The sequence below is a fragment of the Coregonus lavaretus genome, assembly GCF_964263955.1.
Source record: "Coregonus lavaretus genome assembly, contig: HAP1_SCAFFOLD_301, whole genome shotgun sequence".
Lineage (NCBI taxonomy): Eukaryota > Metazoa > Chordata > Actinopteri > Salmoniformes > Salmonidae > Coregonus > Coregonus lavaretus.
In genome coordinates, this window is record NW_028159431.1 from 392,835 (window position 1) to 420,825 (window position 27,991).

A 27,991-nucleotide genomic window follows, 5' to 3' on the forward strand; every position below is an offset into this window, starting at 1 on the left:
CCAGGGTAGGGGAGGGAATGGCTGGCAGGGATGTAGCTCAGTTGGTTTGCAACGCCAGGGTTGTGGGTTCGTTTCCCACAGGGGGGCCAGTATAAAAAAATAATGTTAAAATAAAAAAATTAAACATTGTATGCACTCACTAACTGTAAGTCGCTCTGGATAAGAGCGTCTGCTAAATGACTAAGAATGAATGTAAGAATGTTTAACATGGCGCTTTACAAGGACCCAGACGCTTCAGTCTTCCAAGCATAATAGCTGGAACACACCTATATAAGTAGACCTGTAGAGAGAGACACACACTTCATGTCATCAGAGTGGGTGGCAGGATTTTAACAAGCTGGACCCTGCATGAAAACATTCACATGAAATAGTGTTGTTATTAGACAGGAGGAAGCTGTAGCTAGAGACTGTGTGTTGTTATTAGACCGGAGGAAGCTGTAGCTAGAGACTGTGTGTTGTTATTAGACCGGAGGAAGCTGTAGCTAGAGACTGTGTGTTGTTATTAGACCGGAGGAAGCTGTAGCTAGAGACTGTGTGTTGTTATTAGACCGGAGGAAGCTGTAGCTAGAGACTGTGTGTTGTTATTAGACAGGAGGAAGCTGTAGCTAGAGACTGTGTGTTGTTATTAGACAGGAGGAAGCTGTAGCTAGAGACTGTGTGTTGTTATTAGACAGGAGGAAGCTGTAGCTAGAGACTGTGTGTTGTTATTAGACAGGGAGGAAGCTGTAGCTAGAGACTGTGTGTTGTTATTAGACAGGGAGGAAGCTGTAGCTAGAGACTGTGTGTTGTTATTAGACAGGAGGAAGCTGTAGCTAGAGACTGTGTGTTGTTATTAGACAGGAGGAAGCTGTAGCTAGAGACTGTGTGTTGTTATTAGACAGGGAGGAAGCTGTAGCTAGAGACTGTGTGTTGTTATTAGACAGGAGGAAGCTGTAGCTAGAGACTGTGTGTTGTTATTAGACAGGAGGAAGCTGTAGCTAGAGACTGTGTGTTGTTATTAGACAGGAGGAAGCTGTAGCTAGAGACTGTGTGTTGTTATTAGACAGGGAGGAAGCTGTAGCTAGAGACTGTGTGTTGTTATTAGACAGGAGGAAGCTGTAGCTAGAGACTGTGTGTTGTTATTAGACAGGAGGAAGCTGTAGCTAGAGACTGTGTGTTGTTATTAGACAGGGAGGAAGCTGTAGCTAGAGACTGTGTGTTGTTATTAGACCGGAGGAAGCTGTAGCTAGAGACTGTGTGTTGTTATTAGACAGGGAGGAAGCTGTAGCTAGAGACTGTGTGTTGTTATTAGACAGGAGGAAGCTGTAGCTAGAGACTGTGTGTTGTTATTAGACAGGAGGAAGCTGTAGCTAGAGACTGTGTGTTGTTATTAGACAGGAGGAAGCTGTAGCTAGAGACTGTGTGTTGTTATTAGACAGGAGGAAGCTGTAGCTAGAGACTGTGTGTTGTTATTAGACCGGAGGAAGCTGTAGCTAGAGACTGTGTGTTGTTATTAGACCGGAGGAAGCTGTAGCTAGAGACTGTGTGTTGTTATTAGACAGGAGGAAGCTGTAGCTAGAGACTGTGTGTTGTTATTAGACAGGAGGAAGCTGTAGCTAGAGACTGTGTGTTGTTATTAGACAGGAGGAAGCTGTAGCTAGAGACTGTGTGTTGTTATTAGACAGGAGGAAGCTGTAGCTAGAGACTGTGTGTTGTTATTAGACCGGAGGAAGCTGTAGCTAGAGACTGTGTGTTGTTATTAGACAGGGAGGAAGCTGTAGCTAGAGACTGTGTGTTGTTATTAGACAGGAGGAAGCTGTAGCTAGAGACTGTGTGTTGTTATTAGACAGGAGTAAGCTGTAGCTAGAGACTGTGTGTTGTTATTAGACAGGAGGAAGCTGTAGCTAGAGACTGTGTGTTGTTATTAGACAGGAGGAAGCTGTAGCTAGAGACTGTGTGTTGTTATTAGACAGGAGGAAGCTGTAGCTAGAGACTGTGTGTTGTTATTAGACCGGAGGAAGCTGTAGCTAGAGACTGTGTGTTGTTATTAGACAGGGAGGAAGCTGTAGCTAGAGACTGTGTGTTATTAGACAGGAGGAAGCTGTAGCTAGAGACTGTGTGTTATTAGACAGGAGGAAGCTGTAGCTAGAGACTGTGTGTTGTTATTAGACAGGAGGAAGCTGTAGCTAGAGACTGTGTGTTGTTATTAGACAGGAGGAAGCTGTAGCTAGAGACTGTGTGTTGTTATTAGACAGGGAGGAAGCTGTAGCTAGAGACTGTGTGTTGTTATTAGACAGGAGGAAGCTGTAGCTAGAGACTGTGTGTTGTTATTAGACAGGAGGAAGCTGTAGCTAGAGACTGTGTGTTGTTATTAGACAGGAGGAAGCTGTAGCTAGAGACTGTGTGTTGTTATTAGACAGGAGGAAGCTGTAGCTAGAGACTGTGTGTTGTTATTAGACAGGAGGAAGCTGTAGCTAGAGACTGTGTGTTGTTATTAGACAGGGAGGAAGCTGTAGCTAGAGACTGTGTGTTGTTATTAGACAGGGAGGAAGCTGTAGCTAGAGACTGTGTGTTGTTATTAGACAGGGAGGAAGCTGTAGCTGGAGACTGTGTGTTGTTATTAGACAGGAGGAAGCTGTAGCTAGAGACTGTGTGTTGTTATTAGACAGGAGGAAGCTGTAGCTAGAGACTGTGTTGTTATTAGACAGGAGGAAGCTGTAGCTAGAGACTGTGTGTTGTTGTTAGACAGGAGGAAGCTGTAGCTAGAGACTGTGTTGTTATTAGACAGGAGGAAGCTGTAGCTAGAGACTGTGTGTTGTTATTAGACAGGAGGAAGCTGTAGCTAGAGACTGTGTGTTGTTATTAGACAGGAGGAAGCTGTAGCTAGAGACTGTGTGTTGTTATTAGACAGGAGGAAGCTGTAGCTAGAGACTGTGTGTTGTTATTAGACAGGAGGAAGCTGTAGCTAGAGACTGTGTTGTTATTAGACAGGTGGAAGCTGTAGCTAGAGACTGTGTGTTGTTATTAGACAGGGGGGAAGCTGTAGCTAGAGACTGTGTGTTGTTATTAGACAGGAGGAAGCTGTAGCTAGAGACTGTGTGTTGTTATTAGACAGGGAGGAAGCTGTAGCTAGAGACTGTGTGTTGTTATTAGACAGGAGGAAGCTGTAGCTAGAGACTGTGTGTTGTTATTAGACAGGAGGAAGCTGTAGCTAGAGACTGTGTGTTGTTATTAGACAGGGAGGAAGCTGTAGCTAGAGACTGTGTTGTTATTAGACAGGGAGGAAGCTGTAGCTAGAGACTGTGTGTTGTTGTTAGACAGGAGGAAGCTGTAGCTAGAGACTGTGTGTTGTTATTAGACAGGAGGAAGCTGTAGCTAGAGACTGTGTTGTTATTAGACAGGAGGAAGCTGTAGCTAGAGACTGTGTGTTGTTATTAGACAGGAGGAAGCTGTAGCTAGAGACTGTTGTTATTAGACAGGAGGAAGCTGTAGCTAGAGACTGTGTGTTGTTATTAGACAGGAGGAAGCTGTAGCTAGAGACTGTGTGTTGTTATTAGACAGCGAGGAAGCTGTAGCTAGAGACTGTGTGTTGTTATTAGACAGGAGGAAGCTGTAGCTAGAGACTGTGTGTTGTTATTAGACCGGAGGAAGCTGTAGCTAGAGACTGTGTGTTGTTATTAGACAGGAGGAAGCTGTAGCTAGAGACTGTGTGTTGTTATTAGACAGGGAGGAAGCTGTAGCTAGAGACTGTGTGTTGTTGTTAGACATGAGGAAGCTGTAGCTAGAGACTGTGTGTTGTTATTAGACAGGAGGAAGCTGTAGCTAGAGACTGTGTGTTGTTATTAGACAGGAGGAAGCTGTAGCTAGAGACTGTGTGTTGTTATTAGACAGGAGGAAGCTGTAGCTAGAGACTGTGTGTTGTTATTAGACAGGAGGAAGCTGTAGCTAGAGACTGTGTGTTGTTATTATACAGGGAGGAAGCTGTAGCTAGAGACTGTGTGTTGTTATTAGACAGGGAGGAAGCTGTAGCTAGAGACTGTGTTGTTATTAGACAGGAGGAAGCTGTAGCTAGAGACTGTGTTGTTATTAGACCGGAGGAAGCTGTAGCTAGAGACTGTGTGTTGTTATTAGACAGGAGGAAGCTGTAGCTAGAGACTGTGTGTTGTTATTAGACAGGGAGGAAGCTGTAGCTAGAGACTGTGTGTTGTTATTAGACAGGAGGAAGCTGTAGCTAGAGACTGTGTGTTGTTATTAGACAGGGAGGAAGCTGTAGCTAGAGACTGTGTGTTGTTATTAGACAGGGAGGAAGCTGTAGCTAGAGACTGTGTGTTGTTATTAGACAGGGAGGAAGCTGTAGCTAGAGACTGTGTTGTTATTAGACAGGAGGAAGCTGTAGCTAGAGACTGTGTGTTGTTATTAGACAGGAGGAAGCTGTAGCTAGAGACTGTGTGTTGTTATTAGACAGGGAGGAAGCTGTAGCTAGAGACTGTGTGTTGTTATTAGACAGGGAGGAAGCTGTAGCTAGAGTCTGTGTGTTGTTATTAGACAGGGAGGAAGCTGTAGCTAGAGACTGTGTTGTTATTAGACAGGAGGAAGCTGTAGCTAGAGACTGTGTGTTGTTATTAGACAGGAGGAAGCTGTAGCTAGAGACTGTGTTGTTATTAGACAGGAGGAAGCTGTAGCTAGAGACTGTGTTGTTATTAGACAGGAGGAAGCTGTAGCTAGAGACTGTGTGTTGTTATTAGACAGGAGGAAGCTGTAGCTAGGGACTGTGTTGTTATTAGACAGGAGGAAGCTGTAGCTAGAGACTGTGTTATTAGACAGGAGGAAGCTGTAGCTAGAGACTGTGTGTTGTTATTAGACAGGAGGAAGCTGTAGCTAGAGACTGTGTGTTGTTATTAGACCGGAGGAAGCTGTAGCTAGAGACTGTGTGTTGTTATTAGACAGGAGGAAGCTGTAGCTAGAGACTGTGTGTTGTTATTAGACAGGGAGGAAGCTGTAGCTAGAGACTGTGTGTTGTTATTAGACAGGGAGGAAGCTGTAGCTAGAGACTGTGTGTTGTTATTAGACAGGGAGGAAGCTGTAGCTAGAGACTGTGTTGTTATTAGACAGGAGGAAGCTGTAGCTAGAGACTGTGTGTTGTTATTAGACAGGAGGAAGCTGTAGCTAGAGACTGTGTGTTGTTATTAGACAGGGAGGAAGCTGTAGCTAGAGACTGTGTGTTGTTATTAGACAGGGAGGAAGCTGTAGCTAGAGTCTGTGTGTTGTTATTAGACAGGGAGGAAGCTGTAGCTAGAGACTGTGTTGTTATTAGACAGGAGGAAGCTGTAGCTAGAGACTGTGTGTTGTTATTAGACAGGAGGAAGCTGTAGCTAGAGACTGTGTTGTTATTAGACAGGAGGAAGCTGTAGCTAGAGACTGTGTTGTTATTAGACAGGAGGAAGCTGTAGCTAGAGACTGTGTGTTGTTATTAGACAGGAGGAAGCTGTAGCTAGGGACTGTGTTGTTATTAGACAGGAGGAAGCTGTAGCTAGAGACTGTGTTATTAGACAGGAGGAAGCTGTAGCTAGAGACTGTGTGTTGTTATTAGACAGGAGGAAGCTGTAGCTAGAGACTGTGTGTTGTTATTAGACCGGAGGAAGCTGTAGCTAGAGACTGTGTGTTGTTATTAGACAGGAGGAAGCTGTAGCTAGAGACTGTGTGTTGTTATTAGACAGTAGGAAGCTGTAGCTATAGACTGTGTGCTGTTATTAGACAGGAGGAAGCTGTAGCTAGAGACTGTGTGTTGTTATTAGACAGGGAGGAAGCTGTAGCTAGAGACTGTGTGTTGTTATTAGACAGGAGGAAGCTGTAGCTAGAGACTGTGTGTTGTTATTAGACAGGGAGGAAGCTGTAGCTAGAGACTGTGTGTTTGCACCTCAGCTAAGCCTACATATGAAACCTTATAGGAACAACATATTAGCCCGTAACAGAGTTTTATGTGAGTTGTGGGGCCCAGGATTGGGGTTGCATGGAAGGTCGCTAGGTAACATTGATTTTATGTGAAACAACAGATTTCCATGCAAATGTAGTCCTTTCATATTCAGAACAGACTACAATTAATAGAAAAGCACTAGCAACCAATGCATTCAAAACTAGATAATGAAAGGACCACTCAAGGACCTCTTTGGAAATAAGTGTTTTCATTTGCTATTATTTGGGATCAAATCAAATCAAAATCAAATAAAATGTCATGTTTAGACTTTACCGTGAAATGCTTACTTACGAGCCCTTTCCCAACAATGCAGTTAAAAGTAAGAAAATTATCAAATAGATAAAAATAAAATAGTAACACAATAAAATAACAGTAACGATGCTATATACAGGCTATATACAAGGAGTACCGTTACCGAGTCAGTGTACTGGGGTAGGAGGTAGTTGGGGTGATCGAGGTAATATGTACATGTAGGTTTGGTTAGGTGATTGATTGAAGTACTTTGTACACGTAGTTAGGGGTGAAAGGCAGAAAGTCTGGGTAGCCATTTGATTAACTGTTCAGCAGTCTTATGGCTTTGGGGTAGAAGCTGCTCAGGAGCCTTTTGCTCCCAGACTTGGTGCCTCGGTACCGCTTGCCGTGCGGTAGCAGAGGGAACAGACTGTGACTTGGGGTGGCTGGAGTCTTTGACCATTTTTAGGGCCTTCCTCTGACACCGCCTGGTATAGAGGTCCTGGATGACAGGGACCTCGGCCCCAGTGATGTACTGGTGCCGTACGCACTACCCTCTGTAGCGCCTTGCAGTCAGATGCCGAGCAGTTGCCATACCAGGCGGTGATGCAGCCAGTCAAGATGCTCTCAATGGTGCAGCTGTATAACTTTTTCAGCCTCCAGAGGGGAAAGAGGCGTTGTTGTGCCCTCACGACTGTGTTGGTGTGTTTGGACCATGATAGGTCCTTAGTGATGTGGACACCGAGGAACTTAAAGCTCTCGACCATCTCCACTACTGCCCCGGCGATGTGAATGGGGGCGTGCTCAGCCTTCCATTTCCTGTAGTCCACGATCAGCTCCTTTGTCTTGCTGACGTTGAGGGAGAGGTTGTTATCCTGTCACCACGCTGCCAGGTCTATGACCTCCCGTCTCATCGTCGTCGGTGATCAGGCCTACCATCGTTGTGTCGTTAATTGTGATGTTGGAGCTTGGAGTTCACTATGGTGTTGAACGCTGAGCTGTAGTCAATGAACAGCATTCTCACGTAGGTGTTCCTTTTGTCCAGGTGGGAAAGGGCAATACGTGCAATAGAGATTACGTCATCTGTGGATCTGTTTGTGGTGGTATGCAAATTGGAGTGGATCCAGGGTGTCTGGGAGGATGGCGTTGACATCAGCCATGACCAGCCTTTCAAAGCATTTCATGTCTACAGGTGTGAGTGCTACGTAGCGATAGTCGTTTAGACAGGTTACCTTTATCTTTCTTGGTCATGGGGACTATGGTGCTCTGCTTTAAACATATGGGCATTACAGACTGAGTCAGGCAGAGGTTGAAAATGTCAGTTTAGACACTTTCCAGCTGGTCAGCGCATGCTCTGAGTACGCGTCCTGGTAATCCGTCTGGCCTTGTGACTGTTAACCTGTTTTAAAGGTCTTACTCACATCAGCTTCAGAGAGCGTGATCACACAGTCGTCCGGAACAGCTGGTGCGCTCATGCATGGTACAGTGTTGCTTGCCTCGAAGCGAGGGGTGAAGGCATTTAGCTTGTCTGGTAGGCTCGCGTCACTGGGCACTTTGCAAGCCTTGCCACATCCAACGAGCGTCAGAGCCAGTGTAGTAGGATTCGATCTTAGTCCTATATTGACACTTTGCCTGTTTGATGGTTCGTCAGAGGGCGTAGCGGGATTTCTTATAAGTGTCCGGATTTGTGTCCCGCTCCTTAAAAGCGGCAGCTCTAGCCTTTAGCTCAGTGCGGGTGTTGCCTGTAATCCATGGCTTCTGGTTGGGGAATGTACGTACGGTCACTCTGGGGACCATGTTGTCGATGCACTTATTAATGAAGCCCGTGACTGATGTGGTGAACTCCTCAATGCCATCGGATGAATCCCGGAACATATTCCAGTCTGTGCTAGCAAAACAGTCCTGTAGCTTAGCGTCCGGTTCATCTGACCACTTCCGTATTGAGTGCATCACTGGTACTTCCTGTTTGAGTTTTTGCTTGTAAGCAGGAATTAAGAGGATGGAGTTATGTTCAGATTTGCCAAATGGAGGGCGAGGGAGAGCTTTGTATGCATCTCTGTGTGTAGAGTAGAGTCTAGAGTATTGTAGAGTACTGTAGAGTAGAGTCTAGAGGTGATCTAGAGGTTTTTTTAGGCTCTAGTTGCACAGGAGACATGCTGGTTTAAATGAGCTGAAACGGATTTCAGTTTACCTGCATTAAAATCCCCGGCCACTAGGAGCGCCACATCTGGGTGAGCATTTTCTTTATTGCTTTATGGCTCTATACAGCTCGTTGAGGGCGGTCTTAGTGCCAGCATCGGTCTGTGGTGGTAAATAGACAGCTACGAAAAATATAGATGAACACTCTCTTGGTAAATAGTGTGGTCTACAGCTTATGAGGTATTCTAAGAACCTTGAGACTTCCTTAATTATTTTCCAGTGACTGCACGTTCGCCAATAGAACAGAGGCTAAGGGCGACTTGTCCACTCGCCGTCACATTCTCGTAAGGTATCCTCTATAGCGGCGGGTCCTCCGAGTGACGGGGATTTGGGCCAGGTCTGGGATGAGTGTTATGTACTTTCCCTTCCGATTTGTTGAAATAAAAGTCCTCATCCAAAACGAGGTTAGTAATCGCAGTTTTGATGTCCAGAAGCTCTTTTCGGTCATATGAAACGATGTACAAAACATTCTGTACATGAAAAGTTAGGATAAGTGCTAAAAAAACACACAAAATATCCCTACCTTGTCACAACACAACTGATTGGCTCAAACGCATTAAGAAGGAAAGAAATTCCACAAATTAACTTTGAACAAGGCACACCTGATAATTGAAATGCATTCCAGGTGACTACCTCATGAAGCTGGTTGAGAGAATGCCAAGAGTGTGCAAAGCTGTCATCAAGGCAAAGGGTGGCTACTTTGAAGAATCTCAAATATAAAATATATTTTGATTTGTTTAACACTTTTTTGGTTACTACATGATTCCATATGTGTTATATCATAGTTTGATGTCTTCACTATTATTCTACAATGTAGAAAATAGTAAAAATAAAGAAAAACCCTTGAATGAGTAGGTGTGTCCAAACTTTTGACTGGGACTGTATATAGATGTATGTATTTATCCCCTCATTTTAGGTACTAAACTATCTCCATATATACTTCCATTATTTTATTTTTTACTGGTACAAAACGGAGAACGCCATCGTGTTCGTGAGAGTCTCATCTTTTCAATAGAGTTGTCATAGTAGTTTTTAGGCCAAACTGTTGGGACGCTACAGATGTTTTCGTGAGAAGACCGTATTTCGGGATGTCTCATGGTCTAACAAACACAGCGCTGAGCTCTGCCACCTTTCATCGCAGATGCGGAAGGGCGATATCGGCGGATGTGGTGGATTGAGACGCAGCCCATGAAAAACAAAAACATCTCTAGCTTAAACAGACGGATTTTGATGGGGATTTTTTGTATTATGTAAATTTGATTTCCCGCGGGGGACGTGACCATTGTAAGCCACGTGTTAACTGCCGAAAATGCTGTTATCAAGGTAATTTCCTTAGTAGGTGATGTCAGAGGTCAGCAAGTGGGAGAAGTCGTAGCTCAGAGATGGTAGGCGAGTTTCCCCACTAGTAATTACCAGTTAGATGGGAATTCAAATGTATTTTTTTCCCAGTCGTAGGTGCTAAATACCACCTTCCCACTTGGTTATGAACGCAGCATTTCTCCAGCCTGTTGGTAACCTGGCCCAGCCTCCATGGCACATTAACAGGGTAGTGATTTGTAGAGTGTGCTGCTGCTGCCCAGAGCAGGGAGTCAGTGTGTCCTGTAATAGCAGCTAGCTACTCAGAGTCCACAGGGAGACAGTGGGGTTGTTCATAAAGAAACCACACCAGGAGACAGACTGCACCAGGGAGGTACAGTTGAAGTCGGAAGTTTACATACACTTAGGTTGGTGTCATTAAAACTTGTTTTTCAACCACTCCACAAATTTCTTGTAACAAACTATAGTTTTGGCCAGTTGGTTAGGACTACCTGCCTGTGTGTAGTCTAGATGTGTAGTCTACCTGCCTGTATGTAGTCTGGATGTGTAGTCTACCTGCCTGGATGTAGTCTAGATGTATAGTCTACCTGCCTGGATGTAGTCTAGATGTGTAGTCTACCTGCCTGGATGTAGTCTAGATGTGTAGTCTACCTGCCTGGATGTAGTCTAGATGTGTAGTCTACCTGCCTGGATGTAGTCTAGATGTGTAGTCTACCTGCCTGGATGTGTAGTCTACCTGCCTGGATGTAGTCTAGATGTGTAGTCTACCTGCCTGTATGTAGTCTGGATGTGTAGTCTACCTGCCTGGATGTAGTCTGGATGTGTAGTCTACCTGCCCGGATGTAGTCTAGATGTGTAGTCTACCTGCCTGGATGTAGTCTAGATGTGTAGTCTACCTGCCTGGATGTAGTCTAGATGTGTAGTCTACCTGCCTGGATGTAGTCTAGATGTGTAGTCTACCTGCCCGGATGTGTAGTCTACCTGCCTGGATGTAGCCTAGATGTGTAGTCTACCTGCCTGGATGTAGTCTGGATGTGTAGTCTACCTGCCTGGATGTAGTCTGGATGTGTAGTCTACCTGCCTGGATGTAGTCTGGATGTATAGTCTACCTGCCTGGATGTAGTCTAGATGTGTAGTCTACCTGCCTGGATGTAGTCTGGATGTGTAGTCTAGCTGCCTGGATGTAGTCTAGATGTGTAGTCTACCTGCCTGGATGTAGTCTAGATGTGTAGTCTACCTGCCTGGATGTAGTCTGGATGTGTAGTCTACCTGCCTGGATGTAGTCTAGATGTGTGGTCTACCTGCTCGGATGTAGTCTAGATGTGTAGTCTACCTGCTCGGATGTAGTCTAGATGTGTAGTCTACCTGCTCGGATGTAGTCTAGATGTGTGGTGATCCTAACTGACCTAAGACAGGGAATTTTAACTAGGATTAAATGTCAGAAATGGTGAAAAACAGAGTTTAAATGCATTTGGCTAAGGTGTATGTAAACTTCCGACTTCAACTGTACACACTGCTGCTTCTGCTTCTCACAATGGACCAGTTGTTCCCTCCACACCTCCCCTGGGGGGATATGGATTCAGGCTTTGGGATGGCCTAGCCTGCATGTTGCTGAATTCATGTTTTTCCAGTTTGTTTGATGTCCTGTGTGTGTAGCCTAGATGTGTAGTCTACCTGCCTGGATGTAGTCTGGATGTGTAGTCTACCTGCCTGGATGTAGTCTAGATGTGTAGTCTACCTGCCTGGATGTAGTCTAGATGTGTAGTCTACCTGCCTGGATGTAGTCTGGATGTGTAGTCTACCTGCCTGGATGTAGTCTAGATGTGTAGTCTACCTGCCTGGATGTAGTCTAGATGTGTAGTCTACCTGCCTGGATGTGTAGTCTACCTGCCTGGATGTGTAGTCTACCTGCCTGGATGTAGTCTAGATGTGTAGTCTACCTGCCTGGATGTGTAGTCTACCTGCCTGGATGTAGTCTAGATGTGTAGTCTACCTGCCTGGATGTGTAGTCTACCTGCCTGGATGTAGTCTAGATGTGTAGTCTACCTGCTTGTGCGTAGCCTAGATGTGTAGTCTACCTGCCTGTGTGTAGACTGGATGTGTAGTCTACCTGCCTGGATGTAGTCTGGATGTGTAGTCTACCTGCCTGGATGTAGTCTGGATGTATAGTCTACCTGCCTGGATGTAGTCTAGATGTGTAGTCTACCTGCCTGGATGTAGTCTGGATGTGTAGTCTACCTGCCTGGATGTAGTCTAGATGTGTAGTCTACCTGCCTGTGTGTAGTCTGGATGTGTAGTCTAGCTGCCTGGATGTAGTCTGGATGTGTAGTCTACCTGCCTGGATGTAGTCTAGATGTGTAGTCTACCTGCCTGTGTGTAGTCTAGATGTGTAGTCTACCTGCCTGTGTGTAGTCTGGATGTGTAGTCTACCTGCCTGGATGTAGTCTGGATGTGTAGTCTACCTGCCTGGATGTAGTCTAGATGTGTAGTCTACCTGCCTGTGTGTAGTCTGGATGTGTAGTCTACCTGCCTGGATGTAGTCTAGATGTGTAGTCTACCTGCCTGTGTGTAGTCTGGATGTGTAGTCTACCTGCCTGGATGTAGTCTGGATGTGTAGTCTACCTGCCTGGATGTAGTCTGGATGTGTAGTCTACCTGCCTGGATGTGTAGTCTACCTGCCTGGATGTAGTCTAGATGTGTAGTCTACCTGCCTGGATGTAGTCTAGATGTGTAGTCTACCTGCCCGGATGTAGTCTAGATGTGTAGTCTACCTGCCTGGATGTAGTCTAGATGTATAGTCTACCTGCCTGGGTGTAGTCTAGATGTGTAGTCTACCTGCCTGGATGTAGTCTAGATGTGTAGTCTACCTGCCCGGATGTAGTCTAGATGTGTAGTCTACCTGCTCGGATGTAGTCTGGATGTGTAGTCTAGCTGCCTGGATGTAGTCTAGATGTGTAGTCTACCTGGCTGGATGTAGTCTAGATGTGTAGTCTACCTGCCTGGATGTAGTCTAGATGTGTAGTCTACCTGCCCGGATGTAGTCTAGATGTGTAGTCTACCTGCCTGGATGTGTAGTCTACCTGCCTGGATGTAGTCTAGATGTGTAGTCTACCTGCCTGGATGTGTAGTCTACCTGCCTGGATGTAGTCTAGATGTGTAGTCTACCTGCCTGGATGTAGTCTAGATGTGTAGTCTACCTGCCTGGATGTAGTCTAGATGTGTAGTCTACCTGCCTGGATGTAGTCTAGATGTGTAGTCTACCTGCCTTCATTTGTCTGTCTGTGTCTTTGGCTGCCTGTTTCTAGGTGTGTACCTGCCTCTGGTCCACCTCATTTTACCTGTGATTGATTGCGTGATTGATTTGACCTGTCTGTGTCTCTACCTGTAGTCTAGGTGTGTACCTGCCTGAGACTTACCTGTGTGTCTCTACCTGTAGTCTAGGTGTGTACCTGCCTGAGACTTACCTGTGTGTCTCTACCTGTATAGGTGTGTACCTGCCTGAGACTTACCTGTGTGTCTCTACCTGTAGTCTAGGTGTGTACCTGCCTGAGACTTACCTGTGTGTCTCTACCTGTAGTCTAGGTGTGTACCTGCCTGAGACTTACCTGTGTGTCTCTACCTGTAGTCTAGGTGTGTACCTGCCTGAGACTTACCTGTGTGTCTCTACCTGTAGTCTAGGTGTGTACCTGCCTGAGATTTACCTGTGTGTCTCTACCTGTAGTCTAGGTGTGTACCTGCCTGAGATTTACCTGTGTGTCTCTACCTGTAGTCTAGGCGTGTACCTGCCTGATATTTACCTGTGTGTCTACCTGTAGTCTAGGTGTGTTCCTGCCTGAGACTTACCTGTGTGTCTCTACCTGTAGTCTAGGTGTGTACCTGCCTGAGACTTACCTGTGTGTCTCTACCTGTATAGGTGTGTACCTGCCTGAGATTTACCTGTGTGTCTCTACCTGTAGTCTAGGTGTGTACCTGCCAGAGACTTACCTGTGTGTCTCTACCTGTAGTCTAGGTGTGTACCTGCCTGAGACTTACCTGTGTGTCTCTACCTGTAGTCTAGGTGTGTACCTGCCTGAGATTTACCTGTGTGTCTTTACCTGTAGTCTAGGTGTGTACCTGCCTGAGACTTACCTGTGTGTCTCTACCTGTAGTCTAGGTGTGTACCTGCCTGAGACTTACCTGTGTGTCTCTACCTGTAGTCTAGGTGTGTACCTGCCTGATATTTACCTGTGTGTCTCTACCTGTAGTCTAGGTGTGTACCTGCCTGAGATTTACCTGTGTGTCTCTACCTGTAGTCTAGGTGTGTACCTGCCTGAGACTTACCTGTGTGTCTCTACCTGTAGTCTAGGTGTGTACCTGCCTGAGACTTACCTGTGTGTCTCTACCTGTATAGGTGTGTACCTGCCGCTGTTGTGGGAGCAGAGCTTCTGCTGGAAGAGTCCCATTGCCCTGGGTTACACACGTGGACACTTCTCTGCCCTGGTCGCCATGGAGAACGACGGCTTCGACAATCGCGGCGCGGGCGCCAACCTCAACACTGACGATGACGTCACCGTGACCTTCCTGCCGCTGGTGGACAGCGAGAGAAAACTGCTGCACGTACACTTTCTGTCTGCACAAGAGGTAACATTAACTCTTAGCCTACAATTTCCGTGCCCCCAGCTGAAATCGAATTAACATAATACAAAAATCCCCATCAAAATCTGTCTGTTTTAAGCTAGCATGGGGCTGCGTCTCAATCCACCGCATCCGCCGATATCGCCCTTCCGCATCTGCAGTGAAAGGTGGCAGAGCTCAGAGCGGCGTTTGTCAGACCAGGAGACGTCCCGTAAATCGCTCTTCTCACAAAAATGGCTGTAGCGTCCGAATGGTTTGCCCTACAAAGTATTATGACCCCTATATTGAAAGATGAGACTCTCACGAACACGATGGCGTTCTCCGTTGCTCTAGGACGCCCGCAAGCCTCACAAGACTTGGCGGCAGGTAGCTTAGTGGTTAAGAGCATGGTGCCAGTAACCGAAAGGTCGCTGGTTCTAAGCCCCGAGCCGACTAGGTGAAAAATCTGTCGATGTGCCCTTGAGCAAGGCACTTAACCCTAATTGCTCCTGTAAGTCGCTCTGGATAAGAGCGTCTGCTAAATGACTAAAATGTAAATGTAAATGTAAGACTTGATCAGGGGTGTGTTCATTCCGCCGGTTCTGTTAAAAGGTTTTTTAAATGGGAGCAAACAGAATTAAATGGGGTTAAAAATACCTGAATTTGTCCAACTGTTGGACTAATGATTACACCCTAGATCAGCTGGATGCAGGCAAGAGTGTGCAAGGCGGTGTTGAATGTGTCAATGTCTGTCACCTTGATTACTCAATAATGTTTCGACCAGTGCACCTACGTTGTAAACTTTCATTCGTAGGTTGTACCAACTTCATGATGGGGTATAGGGAACATTATTAGTATCATGTAGTAGCCTAAACCTATCCATGTTACATTGAACTGGGTGAATGGAATATGAATGACAGTCATCCAATATGCTGTAATAGAAATAAGGCCATGATCATTGAAGTATCAATAAAATATATATATCTTTTTTGGGGCCTTACTGCTACCAGCCCAAACAGATTGAATAATAGATTCACTACGTTTAACAGATAGTCCACAAAAAATCGAAAGGAAGTTTGTCCTGAAGTGTCTGAGAGATATAAGAAAGTTTATTGTTTAAGCCCTTATTTTTGGCACATACAGTCTCCATATATACAGGGCATTCGGAAAGTATTCAGACCCTTTGACTTTTTCCACATTTTGTTACTTTACAGACTTATTCTAAAATGGATTAAATTGTTTTTTCCCCTCATGTATCTAAAACACCTGTTTTCGCTTTGTCATTATGGGGTATTGTGTGTAGATTGAGGACATAAAAAAATAAAAAATACATCCATTTTAGAATAAGGCTGTAACGTAACAAAATGTGGAAAAAGGGAAGGGGTCTGAATACTTTCTGAATGCACTGTAAATACATGCATATTCGTCTCCTTTTCAACACCAATTGGTAGATTTAAAAATACTCTTGTGTATTATTATGGGCTCCTGAGTGGCTCATCGCTTGAGGCGTCACTACAGACCCCCCTGGTTCGATTCCAGGCTGTATCACAACCGGCGGTGATTGGGAGTCCCATAGGGCGGCGCACAATTGGCCCAGCGTCGTCCGGGTTTGGCCGGTGTAGGCCGTCATTGTAAATAAGAATTTGTTCTTAACTGACTTACCTAGTTAAATAAAGGTAAAATAAATAAAAAATAAAGTAAATAAAAATGTAGGGTTAGTAAAGTATTTATGAATAAAAAAAACAGGTTTGGAGAGCCTTTGCGCACAAAATATATTGGTGAGTCAAAAATACAGTGGTTTGATTCATTCTGTCGGTGGCTACTGATAGTGGCTAATATTTAGGGTTAGTAATATTTATGTAGTGTTGTGGTGTCTCTCTTTATGTAGTGTTGTGGCGTCTCTCTTTATGTAGTGTTGTGGCGTCTCTCTTTATGTAGTGTTGTGGCGTCTCTCTTTATGTAGTGTTGTGGCGTCTCTCTTTATGTAGTGTTGTGGTGTCTCTATGTAGTGTTGTGGTGTCTCTATGTAGTGTTATGGTGTCTCTCTTTATGTAGTGTTGTGGCGTCTCTCTTTATGTAGTGTTGTGGTGTCTCTCTTTATGTAGTGTTGTGGTGTCTCTCTTTATGTAGTGTTGTAGTGTCTCTCTTTATGTAGTGTAGTGGTGTCTCTATGTAGTGTTGTGGTGTCTCTCTTTATGTAGTGTTGTGGTGTCTCTATGTAGTGTTGTGGTGTCTCTATGTAGTGTTGTGGTGTCTCTCTTTATGTAGTGTTGTGGTGTCTCTCTTTATGTAGTGTTGTGGCGTCTCTCTTTATGTAGTGTTGTGGTGTCTCTCTTTATGTAGTGTTGTGGCATCTCTCTTTATGTAGTGTTGTGGTGTCTCTCTTTATGTAGTGTTGTGGTGTCTCTCTTTATGTAGTGTTGTAGTGTCTCTCTTTATGTAGTGTAGTGGTGTCTCTATGTAGTGTTGTGGTGTCTCTCTTTATGTAGTGTTGTGGTGTCTCTCTTTATGTAGTGTTGTGGCGTCTCTCTTTATGTAGTGTTGTGGTGTCTCTCTTTATGTAGTGTTGTGGCGTCTCTCTTTATGTAGTGTTGTGGTGTCTCTCTTTATGTAGTGTTGTAGTGTCTCTCTTTATGTAGTGTAGTGGTGTCTCTATGTAGTGTTGTGGTGTCTCTCTTTATGTAGTGTTGTGGTGTCTCTATGTAGTGTTGTGGTGTCTCTATGTAGTGTTGTGGTGTCTCTCTTTATGTAGTGTTGTGGTGTCTCTCTTTATGTAGTGTTGTGGCGTCTCTCTTTATGTAGTGTTGTGGTGTCTCTCTTTATGTAGTGTTGTGGTGTCTCTCTTTATGTAGTGTTGTGGCGTCTCTCTTTATGTAGTGTTGTGGTGTCTCTCTTTATGTAGTGTTGTGGTGTCTCTCTTTATGTAGTGTTGTAGTGTCTCTCTTTATGTAGTGTAGTGGTGTCTCTATGTAGTGTTGTGGTGTCTCTCTTTATGTAGTGTTGTAGTGTCTCTCTTTATGTAGTGTAGTGGTGTCTCTATGTAGTGTTGTGGTGTCTCTCTTTATGTAGTGTTGTGGCGTCTCTCTTTATGTAGTGTTGTGGTGTCTCTCTTTATGTAGTGTTGTGGCGTCTCTCTTTATGTAGTGTTGTGGCGTCTCTCTTTATGTAGTGTTGTGGTGTCTCTCTTTATGTAGTGTTGTAGTGTCTCTCTTTATGTAGTGTAGTGGTGTCTCTATGTAGTGTTGTGGTGTCTCTCTTTATGTAGTGTTGTGGTGTCTCTATGTAGTGTTGTGGTGTCTCTATGTAGTGTTGTGGTGTCTCTCTTTATGTAGTGTTGTGGTGTCTCTCTTTATGTAGTGTTGTGGTGTCTCTATGTAGTGTTGTGGTGTCTCTATGTAGTGTTGTGGTGTCTCTCTTTATGTAGTGTTGTGGTGTCTCTCTTTATGTAGTGTTGTGGCGTCTCTCTTTATGTAGTGTTGTGGTGTCTCTCTTTATGTAGTGTTGTGGTGTCTCTCTTTATGTAGTGTTGTGGTGTCTCTCTTTATGTAGTGTTGTGGCGTCTCTCTTTATGTAGTGTTGTGGTGTCTCTCTTTATGTAGTGTTGTGGTGTCTCTTTATGTAGTGTTGTGGTGTCTCTCTTTATGTAGTGTTGTGGTGTCTCTTTATGTAGTGTTGTGGTGTCTCTCTTTATGTAGTGTAGTGGCGTCTCTCTTTATGTAGTGTTGTGGCGTCTCTCTTTATGTAGTGTTGTGGCGTCTCTCTTTATGTAGTGTTGTGGCGTCTCTCTTTATGTAGTGTTGTGGCGTCTCTCTTTATGTAGTGTTGTGGCGTCTCTCTTTATGTAGTGTTGTGGTGTCCCTCTTTATGTAGTGTTGTGGCGTCTCTCTTTATGTAGTGTTGTGGCGTCTCTCTTTATGTAGTGTTGTGGCGTCTCTCTTTATGTAGTGTTGTGGCGTCTCTCTTTATGTAGTGTTGTGGCGTCTCTCTTTATGTAGTGTTGTGGCGTCTCTCTTTATGTAGTGTTGTGGCGTCTCTCTTTATGTAGTGTTGTGGCGTCTCTCTTTATGTAGTGTTGTGGCGTCTCTCTTTATGTAGTGTTGTGGCGTCTCTCTTTATGTAGTGTTGTGGCGTCTCTCTTTATGTAGTGTTGTGGCGTCTCTCTTTATGTAGTGTTGTGGCGTCTCTCTTTATGTAGTGTTGTGGCGTCTCTCTTTATGTAGTGTTGTGGTGTCTCTCTTTATGTAGTGTTGTGGTGTCTCTCTTTATGTAGTGTTGTGGTGTCTCTCTTTATGTAGTGTTGTGGTGTCTCTCTTTATGTAGTGTTGTGGTGTCTCTCTTTATGTAGTGTTGTGGTGTCTCTCTCTATGTAGTGTTGTGGTGTCTCTCTTTATGTAGTGTTGTGGTGTCTCTCTTTATGTAGTGTTGTGGCGTCTCTCTTTATGTAGTGTTGTGGCGTCTCTCTTTATGTAGTGTTGTGGCGTCTCTCTTTATGTAGTGTTGTGGTGTCTCTCTTTATGTAGTGTTGTGGTGTCTCTCTTTATGTAGTGTTGTAGTGTCTCTCTTTATGTAGTGTAGTGGTGTCTCTATGTAGTGTTGTGGTGTCTCTCTTTATGTAGTGTTGTGGTGTCTCTATGTAGTGTTGTGGTGTCTCTATGTAGTGTTGTGGTGTCTCTCTTTATGTAGTGTTGTGGTGTCTCTCTTTATGTAGTGTTGTGGCGTCTCTCTTTATGTAGTGTTGTGGTGTCTCTCTTTATGTAGTGTTGTGGTGTCTCTCTTTATGTAGTGTTGTGGTGTCTCTCTTTATGTAGTGTTGTGGCGTCTCTCTTTATGTAGTGTTGTGGTGTCTCTCTTTATGTAGTGTTGTGGTGTCTCTTTATGTAGTGTTGTGGTGTCTCTCTTTATGTAGTGTTGTGGTGTCTCTTTATGTAGTGTTGTGGTGTCTCTCTTTATGTAGTGTAGTGGTGTCTCTCTTTATGTAGTGTTGTGGCGTCTCTCTTTATGTAGTGTTGTGGCGTCTCTCTTTATGTAGTGTTGTGGCGTCTCTCTTTATGTAGTGTTGTGGCGTCTCTCTTTATGTAGTGTTGTGGCGTCTCTCTTTATGTAGTGTTGTGGTGTCCCTCTTTATGTAGTGTTGTGGTGTCTCTCTTTATGTAGTGTTGTGGCGTCTCTCTTTATGTAGTGTTGTGGCGTCTCTCTTTATGTAGTGTTGTGGCGTCTCTCTTTATGTAGTGTTGTGGCGTCTCTCTTTATGTAGTGGTGTGGCGTCTCTCTTTATGTAGTGTTGTGGCGTCTCTCTTTATGTAGTGTTGTGGCGTCTCTCTTTATGTAGTGTTGTGGCGTCTCTCTTTATGTAGTGTTGTGGCGTCTCTCTTTATGTAGTGTTGTGGCGTCTCTCTTTATGTAGTGTTGTGGCGTCTCTCTTTATGTAGTGTTGTGGCGTCTCTCTTTATGTAGTGTTGTGGCGTCTCTCTTTATGTAGTGTTGTGGCGTCTCTCTTTATGTAGTGTTGTGGCGTCTCTCTTTATGTAGTGTTGTGGTGTCTCTCTTTATGTAGTGTTGTGGTGTCTCTCTTTATGTAGTGTTGTGGTGTCTCTCTTTATGTAGTGTTGTGGTGTCTCTCTTTATGTAGTGTTGTGGTGTCTCTCTAGTCGTGATGTGTGTTTTGTCCTATATTTGTATTTTTAATCCCAGCCCCCCGTCCCCGCAGGAGGCCTTTTGCCTTTTGGTAGGCCGTCATTGTAAATAAAAATTTGTTCTTAACTGACTTGCCTAGTTAAATAAAGGTTAAATAAATAAATATATAATAATTAATAAACGACACTGTGGTAAAGGTGATATGCTTCAGTTTCCTGCCATATGACTGGTTTCACATTTGTCTCCATCGATCAGAAGGTAAAATAGATCTAAATCAGGGGTGTCAAACTCATTTTAGCTCAGGGGCCACATGGAGGAAAATCTATTCCCAAGTGGGCCGGACCGGAAAAATCATGGTATATATAACTTAAAAACAACAACTTCAGATTGTTTTCTTTGTTTTAATACGATCAACATACAACATAAAGCTGGAGCCTGAGGACAGTGTGTCCAAAATAGTACAAGCACAACATCACTATTAATCATAAAACACGTCAAGTTTATTTGAAAATTCTAAAGAAAAAGAACACACAACTGTTTCACAGATCACAGAACTATATCAGGGTGTCATTTCTCAGGCAGAAATGTAGATAAAAATAATGAAATCCTGTTCCCCAAACAAGTGCAAGAACCACAGAGTCAAGAATAGGTTAAATATACAAATAAAATAAATTCAATTAAAAACAATAGCACATCAACATAAAAACATATAAACATAAATCTGAAAGCGTTGCTCAAACTCCCGTAACAGTCCCGTTATTTTATCTTTGAACCGCTTCATGTCTGCCACATGTTGGGTCGCGCACACATTTTTCAGACGGGGGAAGTGAGCTGCATCACCACCGGCAAGTTGCGTCTCCCACAATGACAGCTTCAACTTGAAAGAACGTATGCTGTCATAATACTGCGTGACAACTTTGTTGCGCCCTTGCAGCTGTTTGTTCAAGTTATTCAGGTGCTCTGTAACATCCACCATAAATGCAAGGTCCTGCATCCATTCTGCGGAATGAAATTCTAACACTGGTTTGCCCTTTTCTTCCATGAACTGTTCAATTTCTTCTCGTAAATCAAAGAAACGCCTCAGCACAGCACCTCGGCTTAACCATCTTACCTCAGTGTGGTATGGCAGGCCATAGATGTGGTCTTTCTCTCTGAGAAGGCTGTCAAACTGACTGTGATTCAGGCTTCTGGATCGGATGAAATTAACAGTTTGGATGACCACCTTCATCACGTTATCCATCTTTAATGACTTGCAACACAAAGCCTCCTGGTGCAAAATACAGTGAAAAGTCAAAAAATCACGTCCTCCATTTGCAGATTGCACTTTCTCTCTGAACTTTGTCACAACGCCTGCTGACAGCGCGGGACCAGTCCACTCCGACCCTGTTCAGCGCGCCGATGAGTGCGGTAAAAATATCAGCTGCTGTCGTTGTATCTGTCATCGGCACCAACTCCACGAACTCCTCGGTGACGGTCAATGTGTCATCAACTCCGCGGATGAAAATGGCCAGTTGTGCAACATCTGTAATGTCCGTGCTTTCATCAATTGCAACCGAAAACGCAATAAATGACTTTACTTTTTGCTTCAACTGGCTGTCCAAATCCACTGAAAGATCGGAAATCCTGTCTGCAACTGTGTTTCTTGTCAGGCTGATATTTGCAAAAGCCTGCCGCTTTTCAGGGCACACAATCTCCGCTGCCTTCATCATGCATGTTTTTACAAATTCACCCTCACTAAATGGTTTTGAAGCCACTGCGATTTCATTAGCAATGAGGTAGCTAGCTTTCACTGCAGCGTCACTGATGTCTCGGCTGTGAGTAAACACAGACTGCTGTTTCTTCAGACCCGCCAACAGTTCATTCACCTTCTCTCATCTCCGCTGTCCTTGAAAGTTGTCATATTTGTCGGCATGAAGACTCACATAGTGGCGACGAAGGTTATATTCTTTCAGCACTGCAACATGCTCTGAACACACCAAACATACAGCTTTCCCATTCAATTCCGTGAATAAATAGGATATTTTTTTCAAAATCATCTCGCGGGCCGGATTAAACCCGTTTGCGGGCCTGATCCGGCCCGCGGGCCGTACGTTTGACACCCCTGATCTAAATGTACAAATCATTAGGAACACCTGCTCTTTCCATGACAGACTGACCAGGGGAATCCAGGTGAAAGATATGATCCCTTATTGATGTCACTTGTTAAATTCACTTCAATCAGTGTAGATGAAGGGGAGGAGACAGGTTAAAGAAGGATTGTTAAGCCTTGAGACAACTGAGACATGGATTGTGTAATGTGTGCCATTTAGAGGGTGAATGGGCAAGACAAAATATTTTAAGTGCCTTTTGAACGGGGTATGGTAGTAGGTGCCAGGCGCACCGGTTTGAGTGTGTCAAGAACAGCACCGCTGCTGGGTTTTTCACGCTCAACAGTTTCCCGTGTGTATCAAGAATGGTCCACCACCCAAAGGACATCTAGCCAACTTGACACAACTGTGGGAAGCATTGGAGTCAACATGGGCCAGCATCCCTGTGGAACGCTTTCGACACCTTGTAGAGTCCATGTCCCGACGAATTGAGTCTGTTCTGAGGGCAAAAGGGGGGGTGCAACTCAATATTAGGAAGGTGTTCAATGATTTCTACATTTTTTTTTTTACATTTTAGTCATTTAGCAGACGCTCTTATCCAGAGCGACTTGAGTGCATACATTATTTTTTTAAATTATTGTTTTCATACTGGCTCCCCGTGGGAATCGAACCCACAACCCTGGCGTTGCAAACGCCATGCTCTACCCTCATGTGGTACCCTTCCTGCAGGCTCATCCTGACATGACCCCCCAGCATGACAATGCCACCAGCCATACTACTCGTTCTGTGCGTGATTTCCTGCAAGACAGGAATGTCAGTGTTCTGCTATGGCCAGCGAAGAGCCCGGATCTCAATCCCATTGAGCACGTCTGGGACCTGTTGGGTCGGAGGGTGAGGGCTAGGGCCATTCCCCCCAGAAATGTCCGGGAACTTGCAGGTGCCTTGGTGGAAGTGTGGGGTAACATCTCACAGCAAAAACTGGCAAAGCTGGTGCAGTCCATGAGGAGGAGATGCACTGCAGTTCTTAATGCAGCTGGTGGCCACACCAGATACTCACTGTTACTTTTGATTTTGAACTTCCTTTGTTCTGGGACACATTATTCAATTTCTGTTAGTCACATGTCTGTGGAACTTGTTCAGTTTATGTCTCAGTTGTTGAAGCTTGTTATGTTCATACAAATATTTACACATGTTAAGTTTGAAGGGAGTTTATCAAAATCTCTCTCTCTCTCTCTCTAGATGGGTAACGAGGAGCAGCAGGAGAAGTTGTTGAGGGATTGGCTGGACTGCTGTGTAACGGAGGGAGGCATGTTGACCGCCATGCAGAAGTCCTCCCGCCGACGCAACCACCCTCTGGTCACACAAATGGTGGAGAACTGGTTGGATGGATACCGACAGATCTGCCCCTGCGCCTCGCTCTCCGACGGGGAGGAGGAGGAGGATGAAGATGAGTGAAGGAAGGACACGGTGACAGACACAGGAGAGGGTGATAGAGGAGAATATGGATGGGACTCAAGACGGCTAGCATCCTTCATACAGTACCATATGCCTCCTCACCTCAAGAGAATCAACGGTCTTCTGCTCTGCCATCTGAGGCTGTATCCAAAGCACATAGGGCTCTGGTCGAAAAGTAGTGCACTATATAGGGAATAGGTTGCCATTTGTGACGCAGACGGAGCGATCAATGGTCTTTCACTCTGCCATCTCAGAAGCACTGAAGAGAGGAGACTTGCTCTGGTTCTGAAAGAACTCTTGGAACACGTTCTAGAATCTCCCCAAACCATGACGACAACAACAAGGGGTGTGTTCGTAAATTCACTCTGGAGTGCGTTGTCAGATTGTCCGTTCGTAAATTCAGAGCGTTCAGAGTGCACACTGGATGGTCTTCGCCAAGGAGTAGGGTTGATCCGAGCGTTCCACACAACGGCAGTCAAGCACCCAAGCTAACTGGCTGAAGTTGGCTAGCTTGCTAGCTACTTCCAGACCCAAACGAGAGAACACCTCACTCTGACCATTTTCTCACCCTAGCAGAGCTGGTTAGGCTGTTTTCATGTTATCCAGAACGTTGGTGAGAAAAAAACAGTTTTTTTTTTGCCAACGTTTATTGACACCAGCGTTCGTAGATTCATCAGTTATTCTGCCCTCTGGCACACCGACGACAGTGATATGAAATCGGAGTAGATAGCCAGAGTGAATTTACCAACGCACCCAAGGACAGAATTTACGAACGCACCCAAGGACAGAATTTACGAACGCACCCAAGGACAGAATTTACGAACGCACCCAAGGACAGCGACTACAACAAGTAGCGACCCATATTATTTCAAATAAAGAACTCCTAGTTGGTGAAATGTTAATCATCTTTTTAAAATGTTTTGTTTTTCCTTTTCCCCAAAGTGTAATTATTTATCCATCATTGTAATAATGCATGTGTTGTATAAATGATGTACTAGGAAACAGAAAATAATATACCAGCATCGAAGTGGAAGACAGGAATCCTCATCACTACTATGGACATCTACATACCAAACAACATTACTTTACAATTTTTCTAACGTTTTTTCCGCTACCTATACCTATTTTGTTATTGGGAATAATTGCCATTTTCAATCCCCTCCACCAGAGAGAAATAGCGGTGTATTTAGGAAGCTACAGTTATATTTAAGGAAACTTAAAGGAAGCTGCACTCATTTAAAAAAAAAAAAACATGTTTAGAGGATTGTTGTTGCTGACAGAATTAGCTTAAAGCTAAAGCAGAGTTATTAAGGAGACTTTTGATCCCACAATGTGTGTATCTAGAAGGTAACAGGAAGAACATCTATTTTTCTGGATCATTTATCCCTTCAGCAAAATACTTTAAAAAGTTGGATGGTAAAACTATTTATTTGTTTAGGAGAGCGAGGGAGGCAGAGAGGGAGGGAGGGAGGCAGAGAGGGAGGGAGGCAGAGAGAGAGAGCGAGGGAGGCAGAGAGAGAGATAGCGAGGGAGGCAGAGAGAGAGAGCGAGGGAGGCAGAGAGAGAGAGCGAGGGAGGCAGAGAGAGAGAGAGCGAGGGAGGCAGAGAGAGAGAGAGCGAGGGAGGCAGAGAGAGCGAGAGGGAGGCAGAGAGAGAGAGAGGGAGGCAGAGAGAGAGAGGGAGGCAGAGAGAGAGAGCGAGGGAGGCAGAGAGAGAGAGCGAGGGAGGCAGAGAGAGAGAGAGCGAGGGAGGCAGAGAGAGCGAGGGAGGCAGAGAGAGAGCGAGGGAGGGAGGCAGTGAGAAGTTGGATGGTAAAACTATTTTGTTTAGGAGAGCGAGAGGGAGGCAGAGAGAGAGCGAGAGGGAGGCAGAGAGAGAGTTTTATAGAGGGGAGTATATTATATTTTATTCTGCTCTTTGTTTTTCTGTTTTTGTTTGATTATTTCCATCTTGAAGAATAATTTTATGTTGCACAAAAATACATTCACTTTCTGTGAGGAAAAAAGCTGTACAAGTTGAGTGCCATTTGTTAGTGTGTGATTGAATACGTCATCGATGTTAGGAGGTGGAGAGACATCATGGTGGGAGAAGAGGAGAATACATAACAAACACTCAGCTTCTTTTCTAAAAGGATCCATTAACATTAAAGGGGCAGTTCACCCAAATTACACAATGACACATTGATTTGCCTGTCAGTAGTCTATGGAAAAGGTATGACAGCAATCCTGATTTGGTTTCATTTCCTGGCACTGTTTTAGCATTTTTGGCACAAATCCCATTCACGTCATGCTACAGATATTAGCGTTTTCCTGGCATCATGTCTAAATCATCCGAAAGTATCTCAAATGGATTGTGAAGCTCAACAAAGTCACTTACAGCAAAGATTTTCTATTACATTGACAAGATAATCGAGTGGGACCATTTTAGTTGGTTTCCAGTAATCTCTCCTTCAGTAATCTTCTTCTTCTGAATTTATATGGCGGTTGGCAACCAACTTTTAGGTGCATTACCTCCACCAACTGGACTGGAGTGTGGACCTCAGTTCAGCTTTCAATCACCCACGTGGGTATATGCTCCTAAAAACCACTGTGATTATTATTTGACCCTTCTTGGTCATCTTGAAGAACGATCTGGCCTTAATGGCCATGTACTCTTATAATCTCCACCCGGCACAGCCAGAAGAGGACTGGCCACCCCTCAGAGCCTGGTTCCTCTGGTCTACCCAGTACAGCCAGAAGAGGACTGGCCACCCCTCAGAGCCTGGTTCCTCTCTACCCAGTACAGCCAGAAGAGGACTGGCCACCCCTCAGAGCCTGGTTCCTCTCTACCCAGTACAGCCAGAAGAGGACTGGCCACCCCTCAGAGCCTGGTTCCTCTGGTCTACCCAGTACAGCCAGAAGAGGACTGGCCACCCCTCAGAGCCTGGTTCCTCTCTAGGTTTCTTCCTAGGTTCCTGCCTTTTCTAGAGAGTTTTTCCTATCCACCCTGTTTCTACATCTGCATATCTTGCTGTTTGGGGTTTTAGGCTGATGTAAAAAGAGCTTTATAAATACATTTGATTTGATTCATACCTTGTCCATGGACTGCTTACAGCAGGGGTGTCAAACGCATTCCACGTAGGGCCTAGAGTCTGCTGGTTTTTGGTTTTTCCATTCAATAAAGACCTAGACAACCAGGTGAGGGGAGTTCCTTACTAAGACCTAGACAACCAGGTGAGGGGAGTTCCTTACTTAGACCTAGACAACCAGGTGAGGGGAGTTCCTTACTTAGACCTAAACAACCAGGTGAGGGGAGTTCCTTACTAAGACCTAGACAACCAGGTGAGGGGAGTTCCTTACTAAGACCTAAACAACCAGGTGAGGGGAGTTCCTTACTTAGACCTAGACAACCAGGTGAGGGGAGTTCCTTACTAAGACCTAAACAACCAGGTGAGGGGAGTTCCTTACTAAGACCTGGACAACCAGGTGAGGGGAGTTCCTTACTAAGACCTAGACAACCAGGTGAGGGGAGTTCCTTACTAAGACCTAGACAACCAGGTGAGGGGAGTTCCTTACTAAGACCTAGACAACCAGGTGAGGGGAGTTCCTTACTAAGACCTAGACAACCAGGTGAGGGGAGTTCCTTACTTAGACCTAGACAACCAGGTGAGGGGAGTTCCTTACTAAGACCTAGACAACCAGGTGAGGGGAGTTCCTTACTTAGACCTAGACAACCAGGTGAGGGGAGTTCCTTACTAATTAGTGACCTTCATTCATCGACCAAGTCCAAGGGAGGAGTGAAAACCCGCAGACACTCGGCCCTCCGTGGAATGAGTTTGACGCGTGGCTGACAGGGTAAGGAAACCAAAATGTAATTTGGTTGAATTATCCCTTTAAATGTTACATGTCTACGCATATATAAATCTTATTCCTCCTTTTCAGCTCATTTATCACCTGATTTAGTTAACAAAAGACACATCTCAATAGCTGGTCCAGGTATCCTCATGACATGTTAGGGGGGGGGGGGGGGGGGGCTTCCTCTTGTTCTCTATTGCTCCTCATGCATGCAAGGGGGGATGCCGATGACATCAGAGGTCACCATGTCGTACTCCATGAAGTTTGCACTTGTCTAAACAACACTATTTTGCGCAAAACCTATTTTAGTTTAACCTTTGTGTGTGTACATTACTGTTCTAACACAGGGGATATTGTTTTTCTGCAGGAAAAGTTCAAAAATAGCTGGAGTGTGTCTTTAAAGGTTAGCAGCAATATCAGCACACGCCAGCTATTTCTGAATTTTGATTTTGATTTATTTCACCTTTATTTAACCAGGTAAGCCAGTTGAGAACAAGTTCTCATTTACAACTGCGACCTGGCCAAGATAAAGCAAAGCAGTGCGATAAAAACAACAACACAGAGTTACATATGGGGTAAAACAAAACATAAAGTCAAAAATACAACAGAATATATATATATACAGTGTGTGCAAATGTAGCAAGTTATGGAGGTAAGGCAATAAATAGGCCATCGTGCAAAATAATTAC

The 27,991-nt window shown here is 44.6% G+C and overlaps 1 protein-coding gene across 1 annotated transcript in view; it reads left to right on the plus strand.

Moving 5' to 3' along the window:
• Nucleotides 1–24,369, plus strand: part of LOC311122863 (ubiquitin thioesterase zranb1-like) — a 69,730-nt gene extending 45,361 nt beyond the window's left edge. The window contains exons 9-10 of the mRNA XM_084197178.1: nucleotides 14,091–14,320; nucleotides 23,254–24,369. Coding sequence (XP_084053304.1) covers nucleotides 14,091–14,320; nucleotides 23,254–23,469 — 446 coding nt within the window. The 3' untranslated portion in view covers nucleotides 23,470–24,369. The remainder of the gene's footprint in view (nucleotides 1–14,090; nucleotides 14,321–23,253) is intronic.
• The last annotated feature ends 3,622 nt before the right edge of the window (nucleotides 24,370–27,991 follow it).